We start from the raw sequence: 15,793 nt of genomic DNA on the forward strand, positions 1-15,793 counted from the left end.
TTCTAAAGTATAGGGATTATTGAGTTGTCGGTCCTGAAAATTTTATTACGGTTGTAATCTCGACCGCACTGATCAATCTCCTTTGTGTTTTCTCAATGAAAAGGATAAGGGTTTTTTTTTTACATTTTGTTGTTGTGCGGATCGTTACTCTTAAGAATTGTCATAATCAATACTTGTATAAGTATGACTGTCGTTAGTTTTATTAATTATAATAAAAAAACTTTTCGACTTTTATCGTGGCTTATTAGGTTTTTTAGATGCCCGACGTTTCGGATACTTTGCAGTAACCAAGGTCACGGGAGTACTGGGGGAGGAGCAAAAAATTGTTTCATTATAATGAGTGAAATTTGCGTAAACGTTAGAAAAGTTTTATTAAGTTTTTAATCTTAACGGCACCAACCACTCTCCTTCATGTCTTCTTCATTTTACTTGATATTGGCAAAAACGTGTGTGCTGATTTGGCACTATTGTAAGGCAATTCAAATGAACGGTACCACTGAACTGAACTGTATTTACCTAGGAAACCTGTAATTTTAAAAAACCGAATAAGTATTACTAATATGTATTGAACTGTAACGACCAGTAATTGTTCTTCTGCTAGGAAAATAGTTATTCTCCAAAAAATTTAATCATTTCCTTATTAAGTATCGAATTTTAGCGAAGAAAAACTGTAGAAACGACCAGTTTTAAGTAATTAATTCTTGACGAAATCATTTTAAACGACATCAGAAGAAGGAGAAGTTTTTTTATTTCTATTGTATTTTTTTGTTATGTTTGCTACCTCTTTGTAACCTTTATACTGGTGTACCGATGTTGATGATTATTTTTTTTTTATTTGTTTTTGTGTCTCTTTTATCCCTAATAATTCGTACATACTTGATTTATAGGATATAGAATTTGGGATTTATTCGGGTTGTCTGCTTAGCGGGATAAATGATTTGGTGTCACGTCGTCGCTGTCACGCGCCCACACTCGATCCTTTCTCAGACCTTAATATCTGCGACAAGGGTTTAATTTTTCTTAAAACGTGCCATAAGAAATATTTTTTTTTTATTCATTGCCCACAAAGGAAAAGAGGTTTGTAAGGAAATTCGCAATTTGTTTGTAATGGACGTCCATGTACCGTTGAGAAAATCCTCTCACGGTCTAGACAGTTTGTTTCTGGACAGAAATTGTCTGTCATAATATGTAAGGTTTTTTTTTTACTTTTCTTAAATCATATGCCACAAAAGAAAATTTTCTTGAAAATAAATGCCTACTAGGGTAAAGTGTCGGAAGTTTGTGCGCAAATTCGCCATTTTTAATGATCGTCCTGAGATCTGCCGTCGAGATAATCGTCTTCACACACGACACGCTGTTTCTTGTGAGACATTGTCTGTAAAAATGTTACTGTCGATGCTATTTCTTTTCTCTTTGAAATTCGACTTTTTATAACAAAGGTGCCAAGCAAGCGTACGGCCTACTTGATGGTTAGCGCTTACCGTAGCTTATGGACGCCAGCCACGAGGAGCATTGCTAGCACGTCGCCGATCTATTCCTGATCCTGCCCAAGAGCTATGGCTACCTTACTTTACTCATTACAGGAATACAACACTACTTGAGAGTTTTTTTTTTATGTCACTAGGTCGGCAAACAAGCGTACGGCTCACCTGATGGCGATTACCGTAGCTTATAGACACCTGCAACACCAGAAGCATCGCGAGCGCGTTGCCGACCCAATCCCCCAGGAGCTCTGGTCACCTTACTCACCAACAGGAACACAATACTGTTTGAAAACAGTATTATTTAGCTGTGGTCTTCTGTAAGGTCGAGGTACTACCCCAGTCGGGCTGCTCCATATTTTGAGCAGGAAATTCCTGCTGTGCCCTACCTCAGTTAAAGAGAAGTAAAAGAGTGTTATTTAGCTGTGATCTTCTGTAAGGTTGAGGCGCTTTCCAATCAGGCCGCTCCAAATTTTAAGCAAGATGTTTCCTCCTGTGTAGTTCGATAAAAATCGCTTCTTCAGATGTTTTAATGTTTTTATAACTGTCCCATATTTATGCGTTTATCGCACCTAATTTATAATAACTATATTGAAGTGATATTTATTCATGGTTCTCAGCTAGTAAACAGTTCGTGATTAAACATATTTCAGCTAATTATTCTAGTAAACAACGAATATTGATTAATTTTGGCTGAGACTATAGATAAAAATTTAATATGGCTCTTGTAAACAATTGTAGTAATATATGTTTATATATTTATTTAACTAGCCTGTTGGCGCAGTTTAAAGTGACCCTGCTTTCTGCTCCGAGGGTCGTGGGTTCGATTCCCACCCCCGAGTCTGGGTGTAATATATATATTTATTTATATTATTTATAAGTTTATTTATCGAAAATAAAAATATGGAGCTATACCAGTCGGCTGTTACCTATAACACAAGCATTAAGTTGCTTACTTTAGGAACAGACGAACGCGTGCGATTAATCATTTCATTATCGTCATCATTTCAGCCTCCACAAGTTCATGCCAAAAATGCCATGTGTTTTGCCCATAGTCACCACGCTGGGCAGGCGGGTTGGTGACCGCAGGGCTGGTTTTGTCGCACCGAAGACGGTATTAAATTAATAAATGCTCTATATATCTATTGTCATTGATTGTTTCTATTTATTAAAAAAAAAAGAATATTACTTTCCGAACGCCATCCTTAGGGTATGTGGATAATCATGTATAGTTGCTGGCTTAGCGCCATCTATTCTTTTTTGCTCCCGGTTGCTTGAGCCACGTCAATACACTGATTGCGTCTCCGAATAATCTACTTTGAAAATAAGGCGACATTAGTACAAATAAAGTAAATTAGTTCAAGTTTTACGTAGATCTAAATGCACATTTCACTTTCTCATTTTAAAGACAAACGTTATGAATCGACTCGAATTTATAAACTTTTATCTCTGTCAAAGATTGAATATCTTCAACTTGAAATGAGTTTGAACATTTTCATCTTTTATTATAACTTTATAAATTTTGATCCATAATTGTATCAGATGTCGCGATATTTAATTTTGTCTTCATGAGGATTTTTCAAATATTTAAGTTTTCAATTTATAATATTTGTTGATGTTCTTGTTTATTAATAATTGGCAGATAAAAGTAATTCTCTAATACAAAAGATCGCTGCTATAGCAATTGTAATTTCTTCTTCTTCTTTTGACTAGCCCGTTGGCGCAGTTTGTAGTGCAGGCTATGCTTTCCGCTCCGCGTGTTATGGGTTCGATTCCCGCCTGAATCTTAATTTTTTTTAAATCATTTATTTCTTTAATCTTTAGTACAAATCATCACCGAGTCTTCCCAGTAAGTAGTCAGAGACACTTGTATTGGGAATGACTCGCTACCTCCCTTACGGACGACTAAGACTGTAGTACACTTAGCAGTCTTGAGTGTGATATTTGTATTTGTATAATATTATGTATTATTTCTATGTATATTTATCAACAACAAAAAATTAGTTGTAACAGTCGGCTGTTACCTATATATTATAACACAAGGATTAAGTTGCTTACCATTAGAACAGACGACCGTGTGTGTACCGTGTATGTATACGGGTAAGATATAAGGTATTCTTAGAGCAAAATTTAAATTCTAGTCAAGATTTCCTTAATTTTATTTTATCAGTGGTTTAAAACTATTGTAACAAATATAATATTAAATAATTTGGAAAATCCAAAAATACATGCCTCTAAGTTGTATTTATTAGATAATTTATTATTCATTTTATTATTCAGTTTACCACTAGTAAAAATATAATTTATAACTTAGTTTTCGTATATTTAATTATTGGGTTACTAGTTCAAAGACAAATAAAAAAAATGAAGAATTTTTCAGCCTTCATATTCAATAAAATTCTATGTTATTTTGTGTGTATTTTGTATATAATTGTGTATTTTATAGAATACTAATGCATTGTAATAAAAATATAGAGGGTCAAGAGTAAGCGCTTTACGTACTTTTAATTTTGTGAGAATAAAACAAAATTTCCTTGGAGGCGTGCAATTAAATCATCAACATTTGATCCTTCGATAAGTGACTAAACAAAAAAATCTTTGTCTGTATAATATTGTTTATATAATGTATTTTGTTTCTTAAAGATAATCTGAAACTTACTATATAATTATGTCAAAATTAAAAGGCTATATGTACATTAGCTATTGTAGACGCAGGCGGATATGCAACGTTTGTTTTTGTAAATCACTCAAAATAAATATTGTCTTATTCGTATTTATCTTTTTAATAATGAATTTTATTTTAATGTATATTAGATTTACTTTCGAATATCACTGAAATAAACCAATTTGTGTTTAATTTCTAGGGTATACTTAACGACAAAATAAACTTAAATACAGTTTGCATGATCTGCATCTACATTTTGTTCTTATAACTTTCTTTTGCTATTTTTGACAACGCGTTGGCACAGCGGTCACAACACTGGCTGTTGTGATTGTGGTCGCGGATTTGATCCCCGCTCATGACAAGAATTTTTATATTTATTTATTATTCTTAACATTATTTTAGTTAGTATTAAAGTTTTAATTGCAGCTAAAACCGGGTTGCTCATCTCGTACTAAAATCGATGCCTCAAATGACGGCATAAAGGATCTTACCTATACGAGAATTATCTCAATAAACTGTCGGCTTCTGGAATTTTCGCTGACCCGTGTAGTTGATATCTGATCCTGGGGGAAAGCTCTCGGTCGTTGATGGACATTCTTCTGATCTAATTGCAATAAATGTCAGTACAACTCTGGGATCTCATTTCTCCGCAGAACTTTAATTCCAGTTGCATTTTGTAATGTTGATGTTTGAATTGTCAGTAATGGAAGCAATATCACTTAAGAGTGAAGTCAAGCAAAGGAAATCGACTGTTTCAAAGTTTCTTTCATTCCTTCATCTAAATAGATTTATTACTGTTTTTATTAATACTAATTGTATACTGTTAAACGAAAAAAAAAACTGCAGAGACTTATGAGACAATAATACACATAATAATACACTCGATTTGAAAACTTCCTCTCTTTTTAAAGTCGGTTAAAAATATATGTGGACGAAGGATATCAAGTAACTTAAGAATTTATAATAAATAATTGTGTTTGCTCACAAACGAAAAAAAACCGACTTCAATTACATCGACGAGTAATAAATACAACGTAGATCGACGAAAAAATAGTCAAGTAACTACGCGTTATCAAAGATTACTCAAAAAGTAGTTATCACATCTCAATAAAATTTATATGTGACCACATGACAAATATCAGCTTTCGATTAAATTAAAAATTATTAAAATCGGTACACCCAGTAAAAAGTTATTGCGGATTTTCAAGAGTTTCCCTCGATTTCTCTGGGATTCCATCATCAGGTCCTGGTTTCCTTATCATAGTACCAAACTAGGGATATCTTCTTTCCAACAAAAAAAGAATAAAATTTTTGATATGATATTCAAAAAATGTTTAGAATCCCTAATGTGTGGGTAAACACAAAAATAAAATCGTACATATTAAGAATAGCATGGTGTCGTCTCCTGTCAAAAGATTTTCATTGTAATATGAAACTTTGAATAGTTACGGGTCTCTGTAAAAGAACTCACTATAGACGGCGCCACGGTTCGCTTAAACCGAAAATAAAAATCATCATATCAAGAATTTCGCTCTGGCGGGTACATCGTTCCATAGCTTAATTGGCTAGAGCGCCGACACGGTCAGTCGGAGACGCGGGTTCGAATCCCGCTGGAGCCGTCAATTTTTGATATGATATTCAAAAAATGTTTAGAATCCCTAATGTGTGGGTAAACACAAAAATAAAATCGTACATATTAAAAAAAGAATTATCAAAATCGGTACACCCAGTAAAAAGTTATTGCGGATTTTCAAGAGTTTCCCTCGATTTCTCTAGGATCCCATCATCAGATCCTGGTTTTCTTATCATGGTACTAAACTAGAGATATCTCCTTTCCAACAAAAAAAGAATTATCAAAATCGGTACATCCAGTAGAAAGTTATGCGGTATAATACAACGTAGGTCGACGAAAAAAGCGTCAAGTAAAAACGCATTATTAGCTATAACTCGAAAAGTAGTTGTTAGATCTCAAATAAATTTAAATGGGACCAATTGACACACAACACCTTTCGATTAAAAAAAAATGTCGAAATCGGTCCACACGGTCAAAAGTCGAATTGAGAACCTCCTCCTTTTTTGGAAGTCGGTTAAAAATAATATAAATACGCTACGCGCTATGCTTCACCCTGTAATATCCTATTGCTGGGCATAGGCTTTATTCCCTACGTAGGAGAAGGATCAGAGCTTAATCCACCACGCTGCTCCATTGCGGGTTGGTGGATATATAATATAAATACGTATAATAAATAAACGTTGCCGTCGCGACGCTAGTGCATTAAAAAGACAATGTACGCCAAGGTTAAGAATTGTGGCCTTCTAAACTGTGAATCAATGTCATCATGGAAACGATTTGTATTGTTTTTGTTTGTCTTCTTTTATATTTTGATATTATTCATCAAAATATTTTTCATCAAACATTTGCATAGCGTTTGTGTCATAATTCTGAGGAGGTTTTTGTGTAGTTGAAGGTTTGAGTTGCCTTTCGGCAGTGTGTACTTTAGTGTATTCAGATAAAATAAAAAACCGTTGAGGAATTCGTTGGTATAGTTCGCGTCATGTAAAAAGAACGCTGAAAGAAACTGGAGGGGGTGCGTTTGCGCATGGGTATATTCGCGCACAAAAGTACTACGGTTTTATTTTTTAATTAGGCTTTCACTTGCGGCTTCGTATAATGGTTATTGGTAGGTACATTAAAAAATACTAGAAATACCAGTGCGAATAATTCTGACTAAATAAGTATAGTAATTATCACTTTACAAAATTACAATTTTTTTTTTAAACAAATGCAATAACAAATTATTTAGTTATTGAAATGTCGTATTCAAAATTTTAATTATCTGTACTCTCGATATTCGTATCTTAATAGTTTTTATGTGTTTAAAATGATAAATTCATATTTGTTGTTGTCTATTCAAATATTGAATATACTACTATAAGCATTACAAAAAGCTTCATCTACGGCCCTAGTAGGATTTTCTCCTGTGTCAAGTGTCCGGAAATACACAAGCAAAAACGTCCAGATCACGACTAACATCTGTATTAGTCAATACAAATATTTGTCATGAGCGAAGATTGAATCCACGTTCTCAAGCGCAACAGCCAGTGCTGTAATTGCTTCGCCAACGCGTCGTCAATACATTATGTACTAGAATATATATGTGTGTATATAATGATACTCAGTGTTGTTTCCTTAAATAACTGGTTTTGATTATCCTAACATGAGGAGATACTTATGGCCATTTCTGCGTAGTTCCTACACTTGTATTAATTTGCAAGTAATTTTCTGAGCTGCATATAACTTTGTACAGGAAAAATGTTCGACTAGTATATAGAGCAAGTCAAACACAAAAGGAAACTCAAGAAAAGTTAAAGCTCGCAATATTGTTGTGCTCCTATTGTTGTCCGTTGTAGAAAATTTATGATATTTTTGTCTTCAGGCTTCCGCTACATTTAACATTTTACTATTAGTATTTACTATGTATCTACCCTTTTATCAATACATATAATAAAAATGTAACGGATCGCTGTCTATACATGGAAGATATATGAGAATAAATATTATTGGGACCTTTATCAACGCAAATAGCACTCAAAACAATGATTGTTAGAATTTTTGTCTATTTGTCTGTGTGTTTGTGCACGGTAATCTCAGAAACGGCTAATCTGATTTAGATGTGATTTTCACTAATATATGAAAGTAAGCTTCACTTAACGTTTAGTGTTTGTTTCCTTTCAATCGGTTCATAAATAAAAAAGTTATGCCAATTTAAGGAATCACGTTGAACATGTAATTATCCAAAACACGGACGAAGTCGCAGGCACAGCTCGCATACTGCGGGTTGGTAAATTATTTCTGTACCGTGATGACAACATAGTTAGATCGTTTTACGATCTCTTCGAGGCACGAGACCCGCAAGAACGAAATCCAAATAAAAATCAGTTTTTTTGTATAATTTCGCACCAACTGGAACTTGAACCATTAACCGTAAGCGTTACGGATTTCGCTTCACCAAGAATGATTGTATTTTTGTATTGTTAATTAAAATGTTTATTAACGTTATGAACTTGTATAAAAAACTTCGCGCTATGAGTCATAAACATCACTATAAAACGGCAACCATAAACATTACCATGGCGAATATGTTAATTTGAATGAATTCTATTGCGATTGAAACCGTTATGTCAAATTAGTCTGAACATAAAGTTCATATAAACTCTATATTATATGTTGAATGTGTGTGTGGGAGCCATTGTTGTCGATTTATTTATTTATTTTCAGTGGAAACAAACAGTATACAATAATTTTTACAAATTAGCACATATTTGGAAAATCATCACCAGAACAGTTTCCAACGACTAATAAATAACACAAAACAAGTACGTGGCGTAGATGCGCCTCAAAACAAAGCAAACTTACATGAGTCAATGAGATTAAAGATAGTGTGAAACCATCCAATTTATAGATTACATCAAAAATACCAAAAAATTATTAATTGTTTATTTGACGACACGTTCGCGCAACGGTCACAGCACTGGCTGTTGCGCTGGCGGTCGCGGGCTCGTTAACCGCTCACGATACATAGGTATTGGCCATAGATGTTTATCCTACCGTTTGTGCTTGTGTATTGTGTCTGTTTCCGAACCCCCGACACAGGAGATAATTCTATTGGGGGCCTTGAATGTGAAGCGTTCGATCTCAGTCATTTAAGTCGCTCCCCTTGAACAAATAAGTCATAGTAAATTAGAACGCCTGTCTGAAGAGTATACTTCAAATGGTCAATACGGCATTCTAATTTGGATTAAGCTCGGATCCTTCTCCTACATGAAGAAAGAGGCCTACCCCTAGCAATGGGATGTTACAGGCTGAATCAAGTCTGATTTATTTTCTCTATCTAATCTAATTGGCCAAGCCGCGTGGTTAATTGAAAATAATGAGTGACTATTTTCTAAAAAACGGATAGATTATAAACACAACCACAAACAACATCCCAATTAAAACTGCATAAAAAAACGGCCGGTTATAAGCACTGGCTTAAATTCAGTTTTTTACCTATACCTATTGTTCCTAAACTCCCATTAAATAAAAGATTAAAAAAAAACCCATTGTTCCTAAACTACTGCTTCCATTTGAGTGAATTTTTTATATGTAGAGAGGATGATGATGAGGATGTAGTCTTAGAAAGAGGTTTTATTCAATGCTACTCGGTTGTATCCATTTACGTATCAAGAGCCACGTCGATTCCGTTCTGAATATTCGATGTATTCAGCTAGCGAATTATTATCGCTTCACTGAGCCGAAAGATGAATTGCGTACCGTTTTAGGTCAGTTTAACTTTTTTTTTCTAGCTGTTTTTTTTAATGGTCGCTCTTGCGTCAGTCATAACTCTATAGAGTTGCTAATCTGTACTCTGTTAGTAAATGTTTAAAGGTTTAAGTGTAATCTATACTAATATTATGAAAACTTCTACCACCAACCCCTATTTTTAAATAGCGTTTAGCGGCAAGACAACGTTTGCCGAGTCAGCTAGTTTCTTATGACATATAGGTAATTGTGTTTGCTCGCAAACGAAAAAAAAACCGACTTCAATTACATCGCAGAGTAATACAACGTAGATCGACGAAAAAATAGTAATACTTTCTTCGTATTCCATATAACGCGACATTATAAAATTGTAGAATTATATAATGTTCTACTGTTATTTCTAACATTTTGTTAGCGATTGTAGGCAGAAATTTCATAAAAGGCCCGTCGTCGATTCGCGCGAAGCGCTGACATCGCTTATTACGGCGGGTTTTTTAGTTGAAGCGGATTTATATTGAATTACGGTTTATGTCTTTTTTATTAAAAATATGTAATGTTCATGTTTTCACACAGCTCCGATGCACGACTGGAGTTTACCCCTTCAGATCAACTGTCTAAATAGGCACAAAAAGGCTTACTAGTCTAAGAAATATATTATTACTATATCAAATTGTAAATAAATGAATCCAGTAACGCCATCTATCGGAACCTAATTGCGTTATTAGAAAACGTCTGAACGCCATCTCTAACAAGGTCATTCGTTCAGTAGATTTTACTGTTCAATTTTTTCATTCCGGGGCCTTAAATGAAAATCGATTCTTAAGGAGAAAACTCCAAAAACAGTCAAGTAAATACGCCATATCAGATATAGCTCAAAAAGTTCGAGTCAAATCTCAATTATATTTAAATGGGACCACATGACAAGCACCACCTATCGATTAAAAAAAGAATCATCGATATCGGTCCACCCAGTAAAATAGTAATGAGGTTAATATAACGTTGGTCCACGTAAAATAGCCAAGTAAATACCCAGTATTAGCGATAACTCAAAATTTAAAAGCTCAAATATATTTATAACGAATAAACTGCTACTCTCTACTCTAGTGGAATATTGTAATTTGATCGATAGTGAACGAAGTAATTTCATAACATTTTGATAGATGGCGTTGTGGCAAAGTATTGAACATGACCACAGTCGTCTTAATATCGTCATGTAAATACGTGTCATCAAAGATTACTCAAAAATTGCTCATTATATCTCAATCATATTTAAAACGGACGACATGACAAGTATTAGCTTTTGATTTATACAAAAAAGATCAAAATCAGTGTACCCAGTAAAAAGATATAACGTATAATACAACGTAGGGTGACGAAAAAACCGTCAAGTAAATACGCAATATTAGATATAACTCACAAATTACTAATCAAATCTCAATTAAATTTGAATGGGACCACGTGACGTATAGTAGCTTTTAATTTATATAAGAAACGTCAAAATCGGTGCACCCAGTAAAATGTTATGAGGTATAATACAACGCAAGGTGACGAAAATAATGTCAAGTAAATACGCGTTATCAAAGATTAATCAAAAAGTAGTTATCAGATCTCGATAAAATTTATATGTGACCACATGATAAACATCAGCTTTCGATTAAAGTAAAAATTATCAAAATCGATACACCCAGTAAAAAGTTATTGCGGATTTTCAAGAGTTTCTCTCGATTTCTCTGGGATCCCATCATCAGATCCTGGTTTCCTTATCATGGTACCAAACTAGGGATATCCCCTTTCCAACAAAAAAAGAATTATCAAAATCGGTATACCCAGTAGAAAGTTATGTGGTATAATACAACGTAGGTCGTCGAAAAAAGCGTCAAGTAAAAACGCATTATTAGATATAATTCGAAAAGTAGTTGTTAGATCTCAAATAAATTTAAATGGGACCAATCGGCACACACCACCTTTCAATTAAAACAAAATTTGTCGAAATCGGTCTACCTGGTCAAAAGTTCTGATGTAACATACATAAAAAAAAAAAAGTAAGGAAATTTGACATAAAATTGAGAAATTTCCGAAATAAACCTTAAGAATATTTACGCATCACAACTTTGATTGTGTGTTTTTAACCGACTTCCAAAAAAGGAGGAGGTTCTCAATTCGACTGTATTTTTTTTTTTTTTTTTTATGTATGTTACATCAGAACTTTTGACCAGGTAGACCGATTTCGACAAATTTTGTTTTAATCGAAAGGTGGTGTGTGCCGATTGGTCCCATTTAAATTTATTTGAGATCTAACAACTACTTTTCGAATTATATCTAATAATGCGTTTTTACTTGACGCTTTTTTCGACGACCTACGTTGTATTATACCACATAACTTTCTACTGGGTATACCGATTTTGATAATTCTTTTTTTGTTGGAAAGGGGATATCCCTAGTTTGGTACCATGATAAGGAAACCAGGATCTGATGATGGGATCCCAGAGAAATCGAGAGAAACTCTTGAAAATCCGCAATAACTTTTTACTGGGTGTATCGATTTTGATAATTTTTACTTTAATCGAAAGCTGATGTTTATCATGTGGTCACATATAAATTTTATCGAGATCTGATAACTACTTTTTGATTAATCTTTGATAACGCGTATTTACTTGACATTATTTTCGTCACCTTACGTTGTATTATACCTCATAACTTTTTACTGGGTGCACCGATTTTGACGTTTCTTATATAAATTAAAAGCTACTATTCGTCACGTGGTCCCATTCAAATTTAATTGAGATTTGATTCGTAATTTGTGAGTTATATCTAATATTGCGTATTTACTTGACGGTTTTTTCGTCACCCTACGTAGTATTATACGTTATATTTTTTTACTGGGTGCACTGATTTTGATCTTTTTTGTATAAATCAAAAGCTAATACTTGTCATGTCGTCCGTTTTAAATATGATTGAGATATAATGAGCAATTTTTGAGTAATCTTTGATGACACGTATTTACATGACGATGTTAAGACGACTGTGGTCATGTTCAATACTTTGCCACAACGCCATCTATCAAAATGTTATGAAATTACTTCGTTCACTATCGATCAAATTACAATATTCCACTAGAGTAGAGAGTAGCAGTTTATTCGTTATAAATATATTTGAACTTTTAATTTTTGAGTTATCGCTAATACTGGGTATTTACTTGGCTAAATTTACGTCGACCAACGTTATATTAACCTCATTACTATTTTACTAGGTGGACCGATATCGATGATTCTTTTTTTAATCGATAGGTGGTGCTTGTCATGTGGTCCCATTTAAATATAATTGAGATTTGACTCGAACTTTTTGAGCTATATCTGATATGGCGTATTTACTTGACTGTTTTTGGAGTTTTCTCCTTAAGAATCGATTTTCATTTAAGGCCCCGGAATGAAAAAATTGAACAGTAAAATCTACTGAACGAATGACCTTGTTAGAGATGGCGTTCAGACGTTTTCTAATAACGCAATTAGGTTCCGATAGATGGCGTTACTGGATTCATTTATTTACAATTTGATATAGTATTAATATATTTCTTAGACTAGTAAGCCTTTTTGTGCCTATTTAGACAGTTGATCTGAAGGGGTAAACTCCAGTCGTGCATCGGAGCTGTGTGAAAACATGAACATTACATATTTTTTAATAAAAAAGACATAAACCGTAATTCAATATAAATCCGCTTCAACTAAAAAACCCGCCGTAATAAGCGATGTCAGCGCTTCGCGCGAATCGACGACGGGCCTTTTATGAAATTTCTGCCTACAATCGCTAACAAAATGTTAGAAATAACAGTAGAACATTATATAATTCTACAATTTTATAATGTCGCGTTATATGGAATACGAAGAAAGTATTACTATTTTTTCGTCGATCTACGTTGTATTACTCTGCGATGTAATTGAAGTCGGTTTTTTTTTCGTTTGCGAGCAAACACAATTATTATCTACATAAGTCATATTTATAGATTCAGTGATTATGTATTTAATAAGCGTTTTTTACGCTTCATATGCTTCACGATTCAGCCTGTAATATCCCACTGCTGGGCATAAGCCTCTTCCTCCCTGTAGAACGATTGGAGCTCAATCCATAACGCTGTCCCGATGCTGGTTAGCGCTATGAGTAACGATCACTATCAGATATTTATGATAACAATCGAGACTGACAGCTAAACGTGCTCTCCGGGGCACGGTGGGGAGATCTACAAAGACAAAAATCGGAACCGGAAACAAATATTTGAAGAAATACAAATATCCGTCCCGAGCGGGAATCGAATCCGCAAACCGTTGGTGTTTACTCGTCTCCACGCACCTCGACACCTGAGCGGGTGTTGTTTCATATGCTTATGTATTTGTTATTTTTCGCAGGAGAGTTACACAGAAGTCCCGGTGGCGCCACCAAGCGAGACAGACGAGCACTGTCACTGGACGAGACCTGAACCCCCCAGTGCTGTACCCCAGCTGCTCTGTGCACTAATACTATGCGCTGTTTTCATGGTGAGTCGGGAGAAAATCTAAAATTATCGACCAGCCCAATCGGGTTCCTGGGGGTCCTCCGGGTAATGGCCCAATTGGGCTGGCCCAATGGGGTAGTTAGCAGTGACCCTACTTTGTGTTCCAGGGGTTGTGGACTCGATTCCCATTCTGAGTCCTGAGTGTTATTATTATACTAGCTATGCCTTTCTTCGAAAATAGATTATCCAACGCAAAAATATTTGTTCAATTTGATCCAGTAGTTACCGAAATTAGTGCGTTTTTGCGACAACACATCATCCGACAGACGTTATTGCGAATCGCAAACGCGTTGGTGGTATACATACTTGAAATAGTCATTACGTTTTGTGAATTTTTCCAATTTGTATATAGCTTAGAAAAAAAATATGTAGTTGGTATTATTATGTGGCTTAATATATTACCTCTCCCTGTACGTGTATAATTTCTTATTTAAAATTTTAGCTCACTAAAATCCACTATAAACAAAATACCACTTCCACATAAAGTAAATACAGATGTTATAACGCAATGATTAAAAAAAAAACTTTTTTTTGTTACATAATGTAAATAAAAATACGTAAATACTCGTTAGTGGTTCAATAAATTCAATTTGAAAATGTCTGAATCGGTTTTTGTAATTTTGTTTATATTTTCCGAAGAGATTAAAGATAATATAAGCGCCCTCATAACTTGTAATGTCTTTTGACAGCTTGTTTATAGGAGAAACTTCCTCCATTTGAATATTTTTACACTTAATCGAGTTGAAAATTTAATAATCAAAGGTGACAGTTTATTTTTCGCCCTTTGTGTAATAGGAAAATTTAACCTAATTCCTACCCTAATGTAATAAACTGGCTTAAGATAAAAATGAAAACTAACTTTAAATAAGATAAAAAAAGCATTTTCGAATCAACGAATCGAATCGAATCATTCAAATTTTATTTACCAATAAAAATTTTAATAGTGATTATTATTTTCAAAAGTGTAGTTACCAAAGATTTTATAAAAATAAGCACTTACCCGCGGCTTCGCTCGCATTGATTTTTTTTAAATAAAATGTATCCTATGTTACTTCTAATACCTCCAAGAATAGGTATGTGTACAAAGTTTCATGATGATCGGTTAATTAGTTTTCGCGTGAAAGCGTAGCATACAAACTTATATTCACATTTATAATTTATAATATAATATAATGTTATATATATAAGGACAGAAAAAAATAACAATAAATATAGAAAAATCCCAAACAGCTGAAACTATATTGTCAATTGGATTAGATATTGACGTGACCGTCGATAATACAGTGCAACGGTATTACAGTACTCAGGGTTGGAACTTCATTACTGGACTGCTAGATGGTGTTGAAGTAGTTAGATTTTGAGATTTTTTGACAAACAATTTTTTTATTTTTCGAAAAAAATAGATGTTTTTTTTCATAAAAAGTTCTATCCTATGTTACTTCTAATACCTCCAAAAATATGTGTACAAAGTTTCATGATATGATCGGTTGATTAGTTTTCGCGTGAAAGCGTAACAAACAAACTTACATTCACATTTATAATATTAGTAGGGATAGTCATTTTTTAAAGTTTTTAACCGACTTCCAAAAAAGGAGGAGGTTCTCAATTCGACTGTATTTTTTTTATGTATGTTACATCAGAACTTTTCACAGGGTAGACCGATTTCGACATTTTTTTTTAATCGAAAGGTGGTGACTGTCAATTGGTCCCATTTAAATTTATTTGAGATCTAACAACTACTTTTCGAGTTATATCTAATAATGCGTTTTTACTTGACACTTTTTTCGTCGACCTACGTT

The 15,793-nt window shown here is 33.9% G+C and overlaps 1 protein-coding gene across 1 annotated transcript in view; it reads left to right on the top strand.

Annotated features, from left to right (window-relative positions):
- The window catches only part of LOC123665605 (zinc transporter 2-like), a 54,543-nt gene that overhangs the window by 24,691 nt on the left and 14,059 nt on the right, over positions 1-15,793 (top strand). The window contains exon 2 of the mRNA XM_045599886.1: positions 13,849-13,977. Coding sequence (XP_045455842.1) covers positions 13,849-13,977 — 129 coding nt within the window. The remainder of the gene's footprint in view (positions 1-13,848; positions 13,978-15,793) is intronic.

The sequence above is a fragment of the Melitaea cinxia genome, chromosome 24 (assembly GCF_905220565.1).
Source record: "Melitaea cinxia chromosome 24, ilMelCinx1.1, whole genome shotgun sequence".
Taxonomy (NCBI): domain Eukaryota; kingdom Metazoa; phylum Arthropoda; class Insecta; order Lepidoptera; family Nymphalidae; genus Melitaea; species Melitaea cinxia.